Genomic DNA, 20,126 nt, shown 5'->3' with positions numbered 1-20,126 from the left:
AAGCTGACACTGTGAAATAAATAAACACTGAAACTGCTACTGCAACTGTTTACTACTACTATTACCGATCAGTAAATAATCAATTAGATATTAATTTGAGGTATCATCCTGAATTTTTTCAAGGACTGAAGAAAAGCACGAAATATCTACCCGGATGGTCTATCTTCGGATCGAGGATCACCCTGATGTCTCTCGAATACGATGCAGGAATGGCACCCACCCATTCGTCACATTCGGGTTTCTACTACTAGTGGTACAATACTACCATCACCATGACCACCAACTCGCTAAAAATAATCATCTCTGTCTGCTGCCTCGCATCTGCACGACGTACGTTGCTTGTTCCGCACATGGTCTGCATTCTATACAGACATTAATTCTAATTCGCGTCATGTTATCGATAGGCATAACTCTCGCGACTCAATGTCTCTCTACAGTTCGTCTTCATCGGAGCATTAGTAAATTGAGAATCTGTAACTTTGATCACCAACAACATCCTCGTTTCTCACTGTTGCCACCGGTGGTACGAGTGTGGTCTTCGCGTTGGTTGTCTGGCGTGCTGTTCCCACGTCTCGAAAACTCACATAAGGAAATAAATCACTTTTCCAACTGTAAATCTCAAGTTTCATGACATTTGAAGGTCTGTGATTGGCAATTATGTCTGCATGAACATTTACATAACGTATTGAACATTTATTTAACGTATGGGGCACGCGGTATCGTAGGTTGTTGAGGCACTATGCTACAAGCCGGAAGGTCGCGGGTTCAAGTATCGATGAGGTCACTGGATTTTTTTCAATTGACCTAATCCTTCCGGCCGCACTATGGCCCTGGGGTCGACTCAGCCTCTAACAGAAATGAGTATCATGAATGAATGAAATAATTTTCCTGGGGAGTAAAGCGCGGCCAGCGCGTAATGCTGACAACCTTACCGCCATCTTTGAGCCGATTGTCTAGATAATGTGGGACCCTCAACATCTCACAACCCTTTGGGCCTTCACGGCCTGTTACAGGGACAGCTTTATTTACTTTTACTTAACGTATGCTCAATGAACTACTATATATCGCAAAATTCCTTACGTGCCTTACGCACCACATATGTGCTACTCATGTCAGAGTAGTGACAGATGCCTAACACCATTTTACTATCTAAAACTCGGTTCATGAAACGCGCTGTCCCTCCGGCAACCGAAACCCGATTCAAATTCACTTCCATTTGAGATCTTAGTCCCAAGGGGCCCAGTTTCACCTCAGTTCAGGGCAACGAATTCCGGTTAATGTGCAGAACTGTTAAGAGTGACCTTCCAGTCTCAGGATTAAAATATACTTTGGAAAATGTATTCTCATCTACATTTATCTTCCATTTTTGTATACTTATAGATTCATGTCTTATATCATCTAGAAATGCAACGGGGGAAAAAAAAATATTTTCCTTAAGAGAAAATTTGGTCACTCCTGTAACTGGAAACATTGTTATCTACCTCAGATCTCATTCATATCAATGAATGTTAGTTACATACGCTCCTCTATGCCTCTGTCTCTCTACAGTCCTTGTGGATCTTCGCCGCTTTTTCAGTTTCTTAATCCTATACACAGTCTGTAGGACCCCTTGGACGGGGATCAGCTCGTTACAAGGCCGCTACCTACACACAGGATACAAACAAAGAATAAACGCACACAGACTTCCATGTCTTGAGTGGGGTTCGAACCCAGGATCCCAGTGTTCGAGCGGGCGAAGACGGTTCATGCCTTTGACTGCGCGGCCATTTTGATTGGCAGCATACCCCACAATCAGACCTAACTGGAAATGTAGAAGCTAAAGATTAATCCGGCATGTACTGTCTTCGCTCGCTTGGAAACCGGGATCGTGGGTTCGAATCCCACTCAGGGCATGGATGTTTAGTTTGTGTGTGCGTTTTTCTGTGTTTGTGTACAGGTAGAGGCCTTGCGACGAGCTGATCACCTGCCCAAGGAGTCCTACCGAATATGTAAGATCTAGGAAAACCGAAGTGAACGGAGAAGTTCATGGAGGTAGGCCTAGGCCCACTTGGGCTGTAGTGCCAAGGACAAAAGAAGAAGAAAAAGAAGATTAATCCTCGTCATTATACAGAGTCACAGTTCGATTCCTGAAAATAATACTTCATATCACGGAACGTGACCTTCAGTAAGAACAAAGAAAATTTGTTACGAAGTTGTTTACCTGTTCGTGGATTTGTTGGTTATGTCGAAATGTGTTCAACCCTCCTTTACGTTAAAAGCAGCAGTTTCCTTTGAATTGTATTTACGGATACTCGCTGATGCACTCTCAGTACATAACGTGGTTTCTGTAGTAAACAGAAAGATATTCACGTCGCGTACAAATATATGACCACACGATATCTTACACACACAAACTCGGAAATATGACACTGCGTGACACTGAACCCGGGCTGATTGCAACTATCGGCTACGTGGCGGGTTCTGGTGGATCACGCGGGAACTAGCCGGAAATGATGCCGCCTCAGCTACGGTACGTAAAAAAACCGCGCATTTCAATTTCGGCCTCTCTTTTAGACGAGAGAACATGGGCTTATATAGAGACCACAGATTGGCGCACACAAACCAGTGTTCCCAACGCGTTAATTTCAGTATTTATTCAGGACGTGGAAACAAAAATGTTAAGAAATTTGATTTGTTTCATTTTGGTCCGTCACACTAATAGTTACAATTACAAAAGACAAGTCCGTCCAATTGTAAAAATGTTAAGAAATATTTACAAATCAACCGTTCATAATTGACTTGGAGTGTCTGAGAAAAAAGTGTGTGGAGAATATTTGGACCTAAAATGGAGGAAGCGACATGAGGTCGGAGAAATATGCTTATTGAGGAGCTTCATAATTTATACTCCCGATATTGTTAATCTGATTACCTAAAGGAGAATGAGATGGGCGAGACATGTAGCACACATGAGGAAGCTGATAAATACACTAAAATTTTTAATCGGAAAATCTGAGAGGAAGAGACTATTTGGGAAGCCCAAGCATGGACGGGAGGATAATATTCAAGTGGAATTTTATGAAACAGAATATGAGGGTCTGAGATTGATCCATTTGACCCAGGGTAGGAACCAGTGGCGGATTCTTGAAGAGGTGATGACTAACCTTATGGTAAAACGGATCCCCTGTTTGCAACCGTGTTAACGGTTGAGCTGCTTCTAATATGTTACATTAGAGTGGTAAGGAATTCAGGATTTAGACGGATGTGAAGTAAGCATTCGTGGCCTATTTTAAGACATGTTAATTTAGAGGGTGTGAGTGGAACCAGAAAACTCCTGTCAGTGTACCGGTGTCTTAACGGAAATCGGTCCTGGCACTTCATGAATGTCACAGGAGTTACAGATATGCTATTCCACTATAAGAAACAATTATTATTATTATTATTATTGAATTAAAACATGTTATATTATGTTACTTTGTGTTGTTATGTTACCTTATGTCATGTTTTGTTTTGTTGTTACGTTACAGTAGTTTACCAGTGTGCCGTTGGCCTTGTGGCTGATGGTTTTATGCTTTTCTTTCTCTCTAATGGAGTGGCCGCGCGGTCTAAGGCATGAACTGTCTTTACTCGTTCGAACGCTGGGAAAATGGGTTCGAATCCCACTGAATGCATGGATGTCTGTATTGTGTGTGTTTATTCTGTGTTTGTGTTGTTCTTTGTTTAGGTAGAGACCTTGCGACGGGCTGATCCCCCGCCCAAGGAGTCATACCGACCGTGTATAGGATCAAGAAACGCAGAACAAGCGGCCAAGGTCCAACAAAGGGCCGTAGAGTTATGATAACAATGGAGTTACCGGTAGCTACGCCGTGCTGATATCTTATTAGTATCCATGCTGTGCTAGTTAGGTCTGCACTGTGCCGTGTCTGTAACTGGCCTCGTAGCTGCTGACTCGAAACATAAATAATAAAGAACTGAATTAAATTTTTAGTTTCTTCAGTAGAGTTAATAAATACAAGTACCTGCAATACATTGACGGTGATGTTGCCATAGCATTTAGAGCTGTCTAACCAACAAAATGCTTTTCTAGGACTGTCCCGGGGAAAATGTGTTCGCCAAAAACGAGGCCCTAACCTAAAACGTCACAATCATCATCACACGCATTCACAACACACTCATTATCTTCGTAGCTGTCTTGCAACTACACTCATTATAATTATTGACACCATAATCACAGTTGTAAATTATTGATATTATCATCATCATACTGAGTCGGAATGGCGTAATCGGTGTAACAACTGGCTACGGGGCTGCACGGCCGAGGGGTCGGAGTTTGAGCCCCGGTAGGGGCATGGTTTTTTCCCCTCCACGTTTTCCAGACCGGTTCTGGGGCTCACCTAGCCTCCTATCAAATTGGTACCGGGGGCTCTTTTCGCGGTGATAAAGCGGCCATGGAGTGAAGCTGACCACTCATCTCTAACCAGCGCCGAGGTCAAGAATACGTGGATCAATACACCATTCCCCCATACGTCTTCATGGCGTAGTTCTTAGCTAGTTAAGCACGGTGACAACTTTGCCTTCATTATTACTATTCCTACTGTCTCCTTTCCCGTTTTCCTGTTGATCTCCTTCAGGACTCACAATTCTGTCCAGAGACTGGCTGTCATACTGAATTTCTTCCTTTTTTTTTTCTTTCTGTAGCTCTTCAGACAAATGTTAAAATGATACGTTAAAACAGGTCACGGCCTTTCTCTCTTCATATCCATCCACAACTATCCGTTATTCGACCACACACAGATGATGAAGCAACTGGTAAAACGTCGATTAATGAAAGAACAACCTGCCAGCTTCCAGAACTAAGTTCTACGGATTTTCCGTGCCTCCCCTTGCGTCGGTATTCAGAACAGATATACACTTCAAGAGTTGGATTGGTCAGGTTCAGCTGCAGCGGTTGGGATATTAGCTTCTTTAATCAGTTAGGTTTCTGAGTTTTACGGATGTAAACTTTTAAATTCCAGTGAAAGTAAAACAGACACCACTCCATTAACTTCACCGGATCCGACGAATTTATTATTGAATTCATTACAGACCCGATCATGAAATCAATTGTTTGTCTCTTCAATTTGCATGATAATTAAACTTCCGAGCTCCCTGCACGAGCCCCACATTGGGCGATGTGGGTTTTCCGTTAAGCAATAAAATTCAACTATATATTCATATCTCGTGAGTAGTTTTAGGAATTTGTTTCCGTCTACAGTGTGGGTATGGCCCTGATATTTGGAAGCAGTGGAGCCGCGTCTGCTGCTGCATCTTTGGATCGTAGTAGCGATAATGCTGGTCTATACTTGTGCTTTCCACTGCACTTATCTCGCAGCTATGTCCCTTCTTCACATTTCTAGTGGGCACTTATGAAATGCACAACTATGTGGAGCACTGTCCTTCTTGAGAAGCAGAAAGTCCGTCAGGTGGTCCACAAATTCTATGCCTTATATCGAACCCAGTGGTTCATTATCATGTTCACAAAAGGCCTCCAGTGGACACTATCTTGAGCCAGCTGAACCACCTCATATATTCTGTCTTTAAGATTCATTGTAATGGAGCCGGGAGGCGCAGTCGGTATAGAGACTGGCAACAGGCTGGACTACCGAGGGGTCGGAGTTCGAGTCCCGATAGTGTCAAGAATTTTCACTCCTCCATGTCGTCCAGAACGACTCTCCAAACTCCTATCCAGTGGGTACCTGGGGCTATTTCCCTAGGGGTAAAGCGGCTGGGGCGTGAAACTGACCAATCACCTCCAACTAGTGCCGAGGTCAAGAAAATATGGATCTATACATGCACACCCCCATACGTCTTCATGGAGTAGTGCTTAATTAGTTAAGCACAGGGGCAAGTTTACTTTTACATTTAAGATTCATTATAATATCTTTCAGTCTCTACCCTGGCATCCTAATTTATCTCGTCAATTCAGGTTTTTCAAGTAAAATGCATATTTATCATAAAGCCTATTTTTAATTAAATTATTAATTTACATCAGCTCTATTTACACTACAAACCTTAAGATTTTCATCGAGGTAATATTTCGTACTGTGGTCATTTTGAGTTGTGACACCGTGTATTCTTGTAATCGGATACCGACATTTTGGAAGAACATTCTATCTCCAACCTCACGGTTCATCCCTGAACACTGAAGCAGCATTTTCCTCCGAAACGTCGGTATTCACCTACAGAACAGCATGGATCACAACCAATACCGTCACAGTATATTTAGGTTGTTATAAAAGTTGAAAATCTAAACATCTACGATATATTGTATGTCCTTGCACTTGGGACGGAGTTTATATCATTTATCGTATAGAGTGCAACAGGATGCTTAAATATAATATTCTAAACATCTACATTTTGCATGCACCAGTTTTTGTGGAACAAGTCGTAATTACCACTGTGATTATGGGTAGGCAAGTAGGGACCAAAATAAAATTTGCCTCATAACGTTTAATGTAAAATGGTAAAGTTGTCCCTGTGCTCAACGAATTAAGCACTACGCCATGAAGGCCTATGTGGGAGTGGATGTACAGATCCACATTTTCTTCACCTCGGCACTAGTTTGAGGTGAGTGTTCAGCTTCACGCCCCATCGCTTTACCCCCCGGGAAAAGAGCCCCCGATACCCATTGGGTGGACCCTAGAGCCAGTCTGGACCATTTGGAGAAAAGAAAATTCATGACCCTACCGGTACTCGAACTCCGACCTCTCTGTCGCCCAGCCCAAGGCCAGTCGCTATACCGTCTACGGTGTCCCGGCTCCTCAAACGTTTAGCGTAGACGCTCAATATGAAATTTAATCGAAATCCTCAGAGTGGTCATGTAGCAGAAACATGCGAACTGACTAATGGACAGACATAACTTCGCCATTATACCGTCATTTCTATCGAAGAACTGAAGCTCATAACTTAATCTCGTGACGTTGCAGGGCCATGGCGCGGGTGTTCAGGCTCCTGGTGTTGCTGATGGCCGCGGTGGAGCCCCTCGTAGGTGTGGAGCAGAGGTTCGCCATGGAACCTCAAGATCAGACGGCCATCGTCGGCAGCCGCGTCACGCTGCCGTGTCGTATCATCAACAAGACGGGAGTGCTCCAGTGGACTAAGGACGACTTCGGTCTGGGCACACACAGGAATCTCTCCGGCTTCGATCGCTACTCGATGATCGGGAGTGATGAGGAAGGTCAGTTCATGATACAAATATCATTGCTTTCACACTAGCATTACCGGATACGTCCCCAGCCCAAGGAGCCCCACCGACTCCTGTGGGATTCTTAGTTTCAGACGAATTCTGAATGGGAACAGGCCAGAAAGTAGGATACACTCAACCGTTTGATATATTAACTCACAAACTAATGCAGAGTGCTCTAACATAGCTGTTATACATTTCGCGAAGTTCTGAATTGAAGATAATATCTATTTTCTGAAGAATGTGGCGCCGTGTAGATCTTGTGTGAACCGACGTTCCCGAAATTCCCGAAACGTCGGTTCACATAAGATCTACACTACGCCACATCCAAGAAAATGGCATTCTTCATAGTCACCGCAGTGAAAACCTCAAATTTTAAATCGATTCTATGGTTTGCTAACAAATATCAGTCAGCAGGTAAATCGCTGCCGGCCTTCGCCAGCACAGTCATTCTTGGTTTTGAATCTCGCAGGACTCACGACTCTGGGAGACGTGGATCTCCGTCTCCTGTTAATCGATATACCACTGTATGAATTTATTTATACTGAGCTGAGACGGCTCAGTTTGTAAAGTGATTGGTTGAAATCTGAGGAGTGGAGCACTTTTCCCACAGCACCTAAAAGCTCTTATGTAACAGGTACGAAGGATCTTCCCCCGGTAGTAAAATTGCCGTGTCTGACCACTCATCACGTTCTAGTGCCGAGGTTAGGAACGTGTGGATCTTCATCCCCACTTCCTCATATATATTCATGATGCGATGCTCAAGTGCAGTGACAGATTTTAGATGGAGAGTGGTCGTATTTGTCGCGGTTCTTCCACAGCACACTAGTGGACTGCATTTTGACCACGGGCCGACAATTGAATTTCCTGCTCTATAGGCACCCTGAGAAGGGGGTGCATAGCGCAGCAAAATCTCAGAATAGACGAACTCCTAAGTCTCATCCGAAACGCACTAAAGTAGAAGATTCAGTGAGTCATCGGAGTGTGAGGGCAAACTGCAGGAGCAAGGCCAAGCACCCCGCTCGTCGGTACATTCTCATTCGCGCCGCGTCTCGGCTTACAAACGTGACCCGCCATCGCCTGGAACAGGAAGACCGCGCCAAGATATCCCTCCGCGCTGCCGTTGGACTCATTTCCTAACATGATGGAGATAATAAAACGCTCGTCCGTATTGTGACAATGCAACTGGGCACGTCTGACTTTACATGTTGAGCCTCTGAGAAAGAAGCGCGCACAAGAATTTACACTGAAGTGGCTTTTTTTAAAACAAATATCTTTAGTTGGGATTTTTAAGATCCGTTTGTCCAAATCAAGTCCCTATTGTTCAATGTCATATTACGTGTCTACGAAGATAAACTTATTAGACCATACGAATATTAATGCCCTGAAAATATACGTATTTCAGAGAAATGAAGGATTTAACGGGGCTCTGAAATTGCAGGTGCCATGGGTGGAGCTAGTGAACTTGGGGTGAAAACAATGCGCACACAAGAGTAACATGTTTGCCTGTCCATCTGCCACAATCTGTGTTTCCAGACTTGAAGCTGAAGGAAACAAAATCGCAAATGCAATTTTCGAGAGTATATTTCAACATAATTGTTTCACTTTCAAATATATAAATCGTACGCAGAGCGCACTGCTGCAGCTTGCATGATAAATTCAAATTCAATTTGGCCGGTGGTTTAACTATGCTAGCCCCGGTCGCGTTACTGTAATGAAACCTACGTCAATGTTCTGCTGTTTTTTATACAGTATATCTCTTTTGTGGGTTTGTATAGCGTTCTCTGGCAGAAACAAGAACGGAAGTATACGCCAGATTGGAGTTCATACGTGTGCATATTTTCCAGATGTGTTCTTTGCCATTTTGCCTTACCCAGGGACCTCGATGTTTATTTATTAATGAAATAATTCTATTATTGCAGATATAAATCTTTTCCCCTCTCAGACCGGCAAAAGTTTATCAAATTAGTTAGCGCGTGGCGTACTCTGATTTAAAAACTTCGAAAAAAAATGGTAATGGATTTAATTCACATTTTTACAGCGACCAAATATATATTCTGTTTTGAAAACCTGTTCATACTAACTACATGTTATTTTTCGTTATAAATTGCGATATATCAGTCAATAGCTATGATATTTATTTATTTATTAATAAATATGTATTTTTCCACTCAGCCTTCAGCTCTCCTGCGCCATTATTTAGACTAAAGCCAACCGAATTATCTGGGGAACAATGTACGTGGACATCAGAGAAAATGAAAGGCATAAAAGTGAGATTTCAGTTTCTCACGACATTGAATATGTAGATTACGGTCTTCTGGGATTTGACGACGTGTAGTTTGAAGATATCAGTGTTTCGGAGAACCCGCTACTTTCGTCTAGAGGGCTTCCTCCGAAACGTTCATACCTGTTTACCAAATTAAGGGTGACGTCATAAAACTTCCTAATATCAAATTTAATCGAAATTCGAAGAGTGGTTTCGGAGCTCGAACATGAGAAAATAAATACATGGATATGCGTTCAGATTACGCACTTTGAAAAAAAATAGGCCCCTGTTTTATTATAAGGAAGTTTCCCCGATTCATGAAAGACTAAAGTAACCTGAGAAATCAGAATTCTTAAGACATTTCTAAAACATAGTCAGTTTCTACATCTGGATGAGCTGGGACCATTTAACCCTGTGTAAAAGTACAAGATGCATTTGGAAAGTGACGATTTTATTGCACAAACAATAGCGAAACCAGACCCCATGAAACATTTTCATCTTCTGATATACGTAGCCCCTTCTTTTTAGAGGTCGTCCTATTTGTCATCTGTATATACAAGTTTCGAAACATGTAGGAACTCTTTCTTGTCAGAAGTTTCTTCAGTACTAACTGCTCTAAGGTCCCTTGACGTGAATCTTTCATCTCTGGGAACAACCAGACGTCACAATGGGCTAAATCAGGTTAAGGCGAAGCAGGAACTTTCTCAAAAGTAAAATCCATGACAGAAAGGTGGTATAAAAATCATAACTTCTTCACAGATCCTTCCCACTCTGCCTGGCCGTCCGGGCTGTTCGGGCCTGAGACGATCTGTTGAGGAATTCAGGTAATATTAAGTGTGCTAACTTCCACTGTCTCAGAGGCTGTAGTATTGAGATGGCCTCGGGTGGCATGATATACATGCCAAGTCTCATGACGAACGAGTCAGGAATTCGAATAATATTAAGGGTATTAGAGTTTAAGAGACTATAATGTTGGTATTACTGAGGAGAAGGATTTATGATGTGCACTGTTGAGATGACTTCACGTGGCATGATATATACACTAAGTTTCATGAAGATCGGTGCAGGCGTTCAAGCAATATTAAGTTTTTGTCTCAGTAATTTGAAATTCTGTAATGTTGGTATTACTGAGAAGGATTTATGACGTATGCTGTTGACATGACTTCATGTGGCATGATATATACACTATGTTTCGTGAAGATCGGTGCAGGCATTCAAGCAATATTAATTTTTTGGCTCAATAATTTGAAATGCTATAATGTTGGTATTACTGATGGAGGGATTTGTGAATTGCGCCATTGAAATTGGTTCAGGTGGCATGATATATGTACAAAGTTTCATGTAGACTGGTACAGGCACGCAGGTAATATTGAGGATTTGCCTCAGCAACTCTAAAGGCTGTAATGTTGGTATTACTGATCGAAGCGAATTATAAAGTAAGCCGTTGAGATGTCTTCATGTTGCATGACATACTTTCCAAGTTTCATGAAGACTGGTACAGGACTTATATTAAATGTGTGTCCCAGAAATCTGAGGGTCTGTAATGTTGGTATTCCCGATGGGAGTGATTTATAAATTATGTCGTTGAGATAGACTCAGTTGTCATGATATTGTGACATGTCGACCCCTACCTCCCCAGCGGTACGTGGCCGTAACGTAACGCTCGCGTTACTACGGTAATAGGCGAGTTCCCGCCCCGCCACTCCCCTCCGCGGTGACGTCACCGAGGGATATCGCGGTCGCTAGGCAACGCGAATCAACAGCGGCGACGTTACGATAGTAACAGCGGTGACCTCCGCTAGCGTTACATAGCAACACAGCGCCAGGCAAAAAGGGTGCCTATTGCGTGGCCGTTTTCCCGTACTGTCCGATCGAGGCTACATACGGAGCAGCGAAGGCTATTCACAGTCAGTTCTAGTGTGGCTACCGCAGCGTTGTACTGAGTCAGTCAGCGAGTCCTGGACCTATCGTCGAGTTAGCCAGCAACCAGTCAGTTGTATTGTGGCATTTGGAGTGCACTATTTGTGATACTGCAGATAGCAGTAATCGTCAGATTGTAATTTGGGTGATTGTAAGAGCGAGTGTGAAATAAAATTCGCTACATCGAGTACATCGATAATTTATTTGTCGCGATATACGCCCGACACGCGACAATATACATACCACGTTTCATAAAGATCGGTTCAGGCATTCCAACGTTTGTAGGGGGGATACACACAGATACACAGACAGCAAGGTGATCGCATGAACCTACTTTTATTTTTCTAAATAAGGAAAGTAGGCTAATAAAGCAGCATTTATTTTGCAGACCGGACCTCGCACTTCAAACTCCAACAAATTTGAAACTAAATATCTCATGACTTTCATCGTTAACAAATACACATTTTCAGTTGATGCAGGTTTATTTCTCCGAATCAACACTCGAATGGATGCAGTTATCCTCCCCATCAATAATACCAACATTACAGCCTCTTAAGTTATTTTATCTAGGTCTAGCGAAAGAGTTGAGGAACGCCATGTTCGGGAAGCTGACGTCTTGTTCCCTGTTCAAGTTGTGACCACTAACTTCTGGAACTCGTAGACCCTCAATTAGTCAAGGAGCTTACCAACATTTATGTAAGTTGAAGGTCATTACCTTGGTCATAATCTACAATTTTCCCCTATTATGAGCCAGATGAGTCCAGTCCACACCCTCCCACCCTGTTTCTTTAAGATTATTAAGACTGATTGTATCCGTAGCACACTGAGCTCGTCAAGGTGTCCCTACACTAACAGAACCCTGTTCAGAGCTCAAGAGAGGCCTTTGTGTATGCAAACAGCTGTAATTGCCCATACTTACTCTGGTAATCTGAGAAAATAACTCCGAAAAGCATTATATGTGCTATGGCGTTGTCTGGTCTGCCGAATGTGTTACAGAAGGTAACCCCCACCCCCATCAGGATAAGCTCCGGAGATTATGCGTAAATGTTGTTGCTAGAGGTAAAATTAACACAGAATTTAAACTGAAATACAGCTCATTGAACACCGCCATGTTACAGATATATACACGAGAGTGGAGGAAGCATTACTGCGCAAGCGCGGCTCTTCTAACGAGAGGCTACTTCTGTCAGAGTTACGAGGGCTTTCAACTCATAACAGTTTATTTCATGATTCGCTTGTACGAGTATTTTAACAGAAGACTGTGGCCTGTAGAAGCATAATAGCGGAACGGAAATATCTGCAGGTTACTGAGTTCTAATTAGTTCGTGCTCTCTGATCCTTAGAGTTTTAAAATGGCGATATCTCGCTTCACGTTTGGAATACTTGCCAGTTGCTTTTTGCGTTTGCGGCGAGGAAACTCGTTCTCCCCCTCACGCCGCTTGTCTACGAGGACAAGTACAGTACGTATGTCTAACAGACGAGATGTAATTTTATTGTGTATAGACCAGTACATAAATCCTGACTGTTTTATTCCGGCCACTTGTGTTAAAGTACCAAGCGATGTACGCCATGTTTCAGACTTTGTTGTTTCATTACACGTTTGGAATGACATATCTAATTACTGTCTTGTAGCGCTTCCCTTCGCTAGAATTCATGTTCTGTTATATCTCGTACCTAACAGGAATGAAATTAGTGGACAGAACGCTAATTAAGAAGTTAAAGTCTATATTTTATGTGATTCGTTTGCTTATAACTTACTTGTCAAATTCCTGCTTTTTAAGGACGGTGTATGAAAGTACAAAGGATATTCTGACATGTAGACCCATTTCTAGGCAACGCCCGAAATACGAACATGTAACAATATAACTAGAGTCGCAAGAGGTATTTTCTGTGTGGTCCGTATATATCCACTGCTAGGTAACGGGCCAATAAACATGAATCTCAAATCAGAAGACGTTGCTTACCGTGGGGTCCGTTCCGATGAGTTATCTTGAAGATAACTCAGTGGTAACACTGCAATTGAATATAAATTGTGGAGAGCTGTTACCACGTAAAGGCTGGTGAAAGTAGCTTGAGAAGACTTAGTGTGGAGTGATTTGTAGTATGGAATTCAGCAATAATGTAATAATTACGTGTAGTTACGACCTGTAAGTTGTCAGTAAATCTATTCACCAATCCAAACCCCGTATATAGTCACTAATACACGTGACAATGTGTATAATGATTTGTTATGAATGGACTAATATTGGCAAGGAAACAGTCTGCAATTCAGTGCCAATGTGAATTTTGTTCTTGGGTTATGGCACCGCTCATCGGCGGGGGTCGTTAGGTAGTCACTTTTCCGTGGAGAATGGAGACAGAATCTCGGAAATGCGGGGAGTAAAATCCACGTCTACACGGCGCCATCCTACCGAAACAGGATCAATGTCATCATATCGCCATTCAACCAGAGTAGCGGTTCTCCGCATTCATGTCTGGACGAGGCCTGTGAGAGACACGTATAAAAAAAGACGATCTTGTTTATAGAACAACTGCCCAGAGAGCCTCAAGTCCTGAATCGCGAGCTTAAGTATACAAAGGAGAAAGAGACAAGGTAAAGCTTGTCAGGCGGTGTGAGTCTTAAGATGGGAAAAAAGTGACTCCTTGGTATAAGTCCGCGCTCAGTTCATTACCTCTGTTACATAAAGCACATACACATACCCAGCAGGCCCAGCAGTATAACACACACAGTCACAGGAGCAAGAAACAACACAAAGCACAATACACGATAGTGAAAGAGTGCTCCAACAGAAGAGGATAGATGTGACTCGCGTAGTGAGATACGACGTAGGGAAAAAAAATTCCTGAACAATTTTAATATTTTTAACATTTAACATTTATCAATATATATGATAAATATATATTTTAGTTATTTTAATATGAAGACAAGGCATGCAATGAACTAGTTTAGCGTAAATTGAATAAGCACCTGAAGATGGCACTTTTGTGCCGAAACATGTAGTGCGAGTGAGAGGAGGAGATAGATGAGTGTATGCACTGGAAGACGGTTGAAATAAATCATGTACATAAAGCAGAATTTGTCAAAGTGTTAGGCTGTAAGGAATGTAAAGTGGGGCGCAATAAACTCAGTTAATAGCAGTTAGAGCATCTGTAATTAATTACTAATAAGCTTAATTAAAATTCCCAGAGAAAGTTTGTGGCCGTTTACTATTCAGTATTTTAGAAATGCGTAGCTCATCCAGGGTCGCTTGACCACGCTTCCGGACGAACAAGCATAGGAAGCGATTCAGGGGATCTGCAGTCTTAGAAAAATCCGGGGAAAAAATAATCTGAAGAAGGAAGATTATTTATGAAATGCTGAAGTCATGTGGAGTAACGTAATGACAATTGCAGAAGCGATCTCTTAGAGACAGAAGAAATCCATACAAAGCCATGTTCAGAACTGAAAAATCCTGCTTAAAGTGAGTTTCCACGAATTAATGGAACCACAGTTGTGTGTGGTGACCAGGACACAGCAAGTTCATCGTGTTGTGAAGAGAGCTAATAAATACTTATAAAATATTGCAGTGTTCAAATTTTTAGGACACTAGCAGATCAAAATTATATTCATGACGGAAGTTACAAGCATAAGAAATTCGGGAAATGCGTGGTGATATTCAGTTCGGAATCTTTCATCTTCGCGACTGCTATACTGAGGCCACGGAAAGAAGTTCCAGTGGTGGTGAGGATGACGGCTCTCGGGGCTTCCGACTCTCTGCCTACTGTTATATTCCCTCCAGACTAAAGCGCTTGTAGCTAGTGAAGCAGTTATCACTAAAGTTCGTGTCAAGAGAAAAGCTGGACAGTTTGGAGGGGAATGTAGGGAGGACGCTGAAGGGACAAGGGTAAAAGTGAGCGAGATATGGAGGTGGTCTCTCCGTGGGACTTCCTTTCGTGGCCTCGCTATAGTTAAAATATCTAGGCTAAAATCTTGATATTCTTGTCGTAATTGTTTAAAGATTCCCACATCGAGAAATGTTTCATTTAAAGTTAACAGATTTGAAGGGGCCCTGTGTGCTGTTGCATGTATTCTCTGTTATATGAGGGGCCATTTTGAGAACACTGATGAGCTTCGTGTAAATTACACGCTATACAGGGCACATATGAACCAATGTAAAATTCGACAAATATTAATGCCGACTGCAACAAAAACTATAATTCTAACCTCTTCAGTAGTTCCAGACATGAAACACACGCCTTCCTCCCTTCCCTTATGCGTTCACTTTAGAAAAGAAACAAGAAAAACTACCAGAATTTAAACTTTAAAGTTGAATAACGATTTTGTGGACATTATACATTAGATGACACTGTGGTAAGGAAAACAGAGCGAAAATCAATGAATGGCGTAAACGCACCGGGGTGGGGGAGTGCAGGGATGAACAGCCTTAAAGGGGCAAGTCATAATGACAGCGTACCACTCGGTCGCTGCTTCTTTGTTTGAGACTGCAGTATCGAGTCACGTTCTTCTATCCATCTTGTTTGCTGACAGAGCAATTTATGTGACTTCTAGAAGTGTTTAGAAACAAGCGTTCTGCCACTTACATTTAATGTGACCTGAGCACATTCGTTAGCGCGCGGAATTTCAAAGTCTGTCCCACTGGATGATAGTTTCAGGGGCAACTGCTTAGGCACCAGATTAAAAATTGCAATTTCTGTTGAAGTAAATTTCCACTTCTTTTGTTTCCTTTAGAAATGTACACGTAATAAACGCGAAATGTAGGGAATAAGTTATGGGTCTTATATCCCTTCGCCAGTCAGGGAACGCACGTGTTTAGGAAACGGCCGCGTTCACATGCAGACTGTTTGAAAGTGAGTTCCGATGTTGGACCGCATGGTCAGTTCGCTTCTGCGTAGCAGGCTGAAGTTTTCTGTATGAAATTTGAGCGATCTGAGACATAGTTTCATAACAAATATAACGACGCTATCTCAACTGCAACGCTTATAAGTGTCGGTTAGGAGGACGAATATAAATGACTTGGGACTGGCATGAAAGAAGACGCAGACCTACAATTCCAGTTTTCGCGTGGAGGGCTGAAGAAACATTCGCAATCTCCAGTAAACGTAACTTTTCTCAAAACCGACTTTGGAATCAGATCTGCTTGTTGTGAAACGGAAGTGCAAAGCACTCAAAGCGGGCTACTACATAAATCCTCTTCCTCATTTTAAATGAACCCGGTTCGAATTCTGGCCAAGAGGGTTTATTTTAACTGATTACGTTTATACGTCAAAGCAACTAGACAAATACTGTTCTGTCGTAAAATAGGCCACATCACATAATTCATAAGCATACGACCACGTGTCATTCGAAAATTTACAACTTTCTTAGCTGTCATAACAATATTAAGTAACCTGGAAGGTAAAAAAGTGGCATTTCCCTTTGCTCAATTAATTAGGCAGCACGCCATTAAGACGCATGGGGAAGTGGAGGTATAGCTCCGCCATTCTTGATCTCAGTACTACATTCAGGTGAGGGGTCAGCTATGACTGCTCCTTATTTTATGAGAGATGAATCCAATCCACACGGCCCCATCCTTTGGCTCTAAGATGCTTCTTAATATTGAGGCTTGCACACCCGTTGTTATGCAACGACAGCGAAAGAAGCAGCTATACAACAGCCGTTGCTAAGTAACGACTTTGCATACACAGCATGCAGAAATTCAGAAAAATGATACGTATTCGGAAGTATCGGGTTCAAATTTCAGACTGCAGGCAGACATGTCTTTGATTTGTGTTGGTTTCCCTCGGTGCCTCCGGGTAAGTAAGTGAACAACAGCTTAATGTAAGCTACGGCCGCTTCCTTTCACATCCTTTCTAATTCACCATTAATAAATAAGCATACTGTGACATAGCGAATTCAGAGGAGACGTCGTGCTGTGCTTCCTGCGTGGTCCATCCCGAGGGGTTATAAAAAGAATACAGAAAATAGTTTGAGCTAGTGGAGTTTCGAGACGCCAGCCTGCCACGACATGAGCTTGGGAGCAGAGGAATTAGAATTGAGAGAGTCGACAGTCGAAGGTCATTCAGAAGAAATGGCAAGAAAGGAATTATGTTGTGTGCAAAGCTGACTGAATGTGTGCTGCTGTGACAGCGAGACCTATAAATCCGTTGCCAGGATACGACTAGTGAAGGCTAAGAATACTAGTGTGTGTGTGCAACGGTGAAGAGTAAAGAGTGTTATAGCCATAACGCTATAATTGCCTATAGTCCCGAACTCTGTAAATGCATAAATGCCAGAAAATCCAATCATCCAATCCAAAGCCCCTGTTGTGGTCACAATCCTAATACATGGGGGCACACGGTAGCGTAGTTGGTTGGGCACTATGCTACAAGCCGGAAGGTCGCGGGTTCAAGTCCAGATGAAGTCATTGATTTTTTTTTTCAATTGACCTAATCCTTCCGGCCGCCCTATGGCCCTGGGGTTCACTCAGCCTCTGACAGAAATGAGTGCCAGGAATTAATTAAATAATTTTCCTGGGGAATAAAGCGCGGCCGGCGCTTAAGGCTGACAACCTTACCGCCATCTTTGAGCCGACTGTCTAGATAATGTGGGACCCTCAACGTCTCACAACCCTGTGGGCCTTCATGGCCTGTTACAGGGATATTTTTACTTTTTTTTCACTTTATGTAGATACATGAAGTGTTCCTCTACAGCAGCCCCCAATCAACAGCCAGGCTGAATGCGTGTGTACACCTTGAACACGACACTCAAAACAGCGCTGCAGTTACCACCAGCTGGCTCATTTCCATGCATGTACTGGTATATCGCCCACTTTGTCAGGTGCACATAGGCCAACATAAATTGAAAGCCGATGATACAAATTCCAAATGCCGTAGCTCGCAAAATTGGGTACAAATGAACAACCATGGATACTTAAACTCCGCCGATGACAACCCGAATTTGGCGAGGCATCGTGCGCGCGTGAACACTAATGCAGTCGCCCTTCGGCGCAAATGAACCTGGGATATTTGAGCCGTAAAGGCAGTAGCCCTATCGTTGCCCCATAATTCGAGCAAAGTGTACATTGTATGCCTAATCGCAGAATTATATACTGATGCTACACGCTTCAGGAGCCTAGTTAAAGGTCAGCAGTTCAGAGCCGTTATGTTTTAGGTGAGGGCAGTGTCACTGGAAATACAACTCATTTGAATTAGACCCTTCAGTAGTGTAATAGTGTTATATATCACAATTCAGGTGCAACTCAATGGTTAATCATTACATGGTAAATTCTGTCTATAGATATTAAATTCACGCAACAGAATTTCGTTGATATGCTAATAATTTCTCAGTCACTCATGAATTTCCCCCATTTTATGGGTCCTGAAGATTCTTCAACGTGTACATAATTTTGACACACGATTTATTTAATATTCTTTTAAATATTATCATCTCATCTACACGTAGGACTCCTAAGGTATCTCTTCTTTCTATTTTTTCGATTAAAATTTTGTGTGCATTTCTAATTTCCCAAACACGCAACGTGTTCCATCCATCTCATCATCTTTGATTTTACTGCCTTAATAACGAGTTTAATGAGGAGCACGAATTACGAAGCCTCTCATTTTACAGTTTTCTCCTGCCTTCCGTCACTCATCCTTAGGCCCAGATGATCTGTTCAGCTCCCTAGCCTCACCCTTACGGTAATGGATCAGGTTTTACACCCGTAGAAAGCAGCATAAATGTAGTTCTGTTTAGTGTCGACTGTTCTAATCCTTGCATTTTTGTATATCAGACGGGAAAATAGAAGATTCACGTTAGAAGAACTTGAATACATCTATTTTCTGGGATATAACGTCATGTATTCCGTTGAAATTCAACCGACGTCTCGGAGAAAAATGTCTCTTCCATCTACAGGGTCAAAGATAAGTTAAGAAATCATCATGAAGCAGGTAGCATGGAGAGCTGGTTTCCTGTTTGTCTTATTCTTTTAGCCTGAAGATGGAGGCGATACGTTCCTCCGAAACATTGGTTGACTTTCAACGGACTACGTGGCGCTCTACTCCATGAGACAGACCTCCTCATAACCACCGCTGTGAGAACTTTATATCTTACGTAGTCACCATCTCGCCTGAGAGAATGACTTCTTGAACAAAAACACGAGAAAAGTAGTCCGACAGACAACCTCGGTCCGTATACAAAGTATACAGCGGCTCATCCTTCGGTTCGACGTGCTCCTCTGCGTCTATCGACGTTACGTTAGCATTGTGACAGCGCATATGTGACCTGCCACCCATCAATTAAAAATAATTTGAGGCGTCAGGCCTGCTGATGGAATCCTGTAAACAGGGGACAGTTTGAATACTGCAAAACAATAGGAAACTCTGCATTGCGCCCAGATAATATGCAACCGCTGAGGCAGCAACTGCCACTATGTTCCCCCACATAATTTCTGCAGTGGTCCCTGTCCACCACCGCGGGCTTCCATATTCGGCAGGGGTAAATTTTTCCGTCTCACGGAAATGAAACTTTGCGTCGACATATAATAAATGCAGTTTTCCCACCTTCTAGGTAGGCAACCACTCATTAATTACATTCCGGCCTCGAGAAGTGTCTAGGAGCCGCTATTGGTGTGTTTGGTGGGTTTACAGCACAGCGTTTTGCTAGTAACAAAAGACTGCAATTAATAAGCCCATAGAATTGCACGCGACAAAAGGGGGAGGGGTTGGGTAAACATTTGAATTCCATACCAGGAATAAGGTCGTTAC

At 42.6% G+C, this 20,126-nt stretch overlaps 1 protein-coding gene and 1 long non-coding RNA gene across 5 annotated transcripts in view; one reads left to right on the top strand and one right to left on the bottom strand.

The window, feature by feature from the left end:
• The window catches only part of LOC117282805, a 196,369-nt gene extending 194,035 nt beyond the window's left edge, over positions 1–2,334 (bottom strand). Inside the window, exon 1 of the long non-coding RNA XR_004513687.1 lies at positions 2,201–2,334. This is a non-coding gene — a long non-coding RNA (uncharacterized LOC117282805). The remainder of the gene's footprint in view (positions 1–2,200) is intronic.
• Positions 1–20,126, top strand: part of LOC111870614 (irregular chiasm C-roughest protein) — a 525,714-nt gene that overhangs the window by 422,830 nt on the left and 82,758 nt on the right. For all 4 annotated transcript variants that reach the window (XM_023863049.2, XM_023863048.2, XM_033753921.1 and 1 more), the window contains one exon: positions 6,942–7,192. In XM_023863049.2, the coding sequence (XP_023718817.1) occupies positions 6,946–7,192 (247 nt within the window). In that variant the 5' untranslated portion in view covers positions 6,942–6,945. The remainder of the gene's footprint in view (positions 1–6,941; positions 7,193–20,126) is intronic.

The sequence above is a fragment of the Cryptotermes secundus genome, unplaced genomic scaffold (genome assembly GCF_002891405.2).
Source record: "Cryptotermes secundus unplaced genomic scaffold, Csec_1.0 scaffold363, whole genome shotgun sequence".
NCBI lineage: Eukaryota > Metazoa > Arthropoda > Insecta > Blattodea > Kalotermitidae > Cryptotermes > Cryptotermes secundus.
The sequence above is the reverse complement of the archived record's forward strand: the minus strand, read 5'-3'. Positions and strand labels throughout refer to the sequence as shown.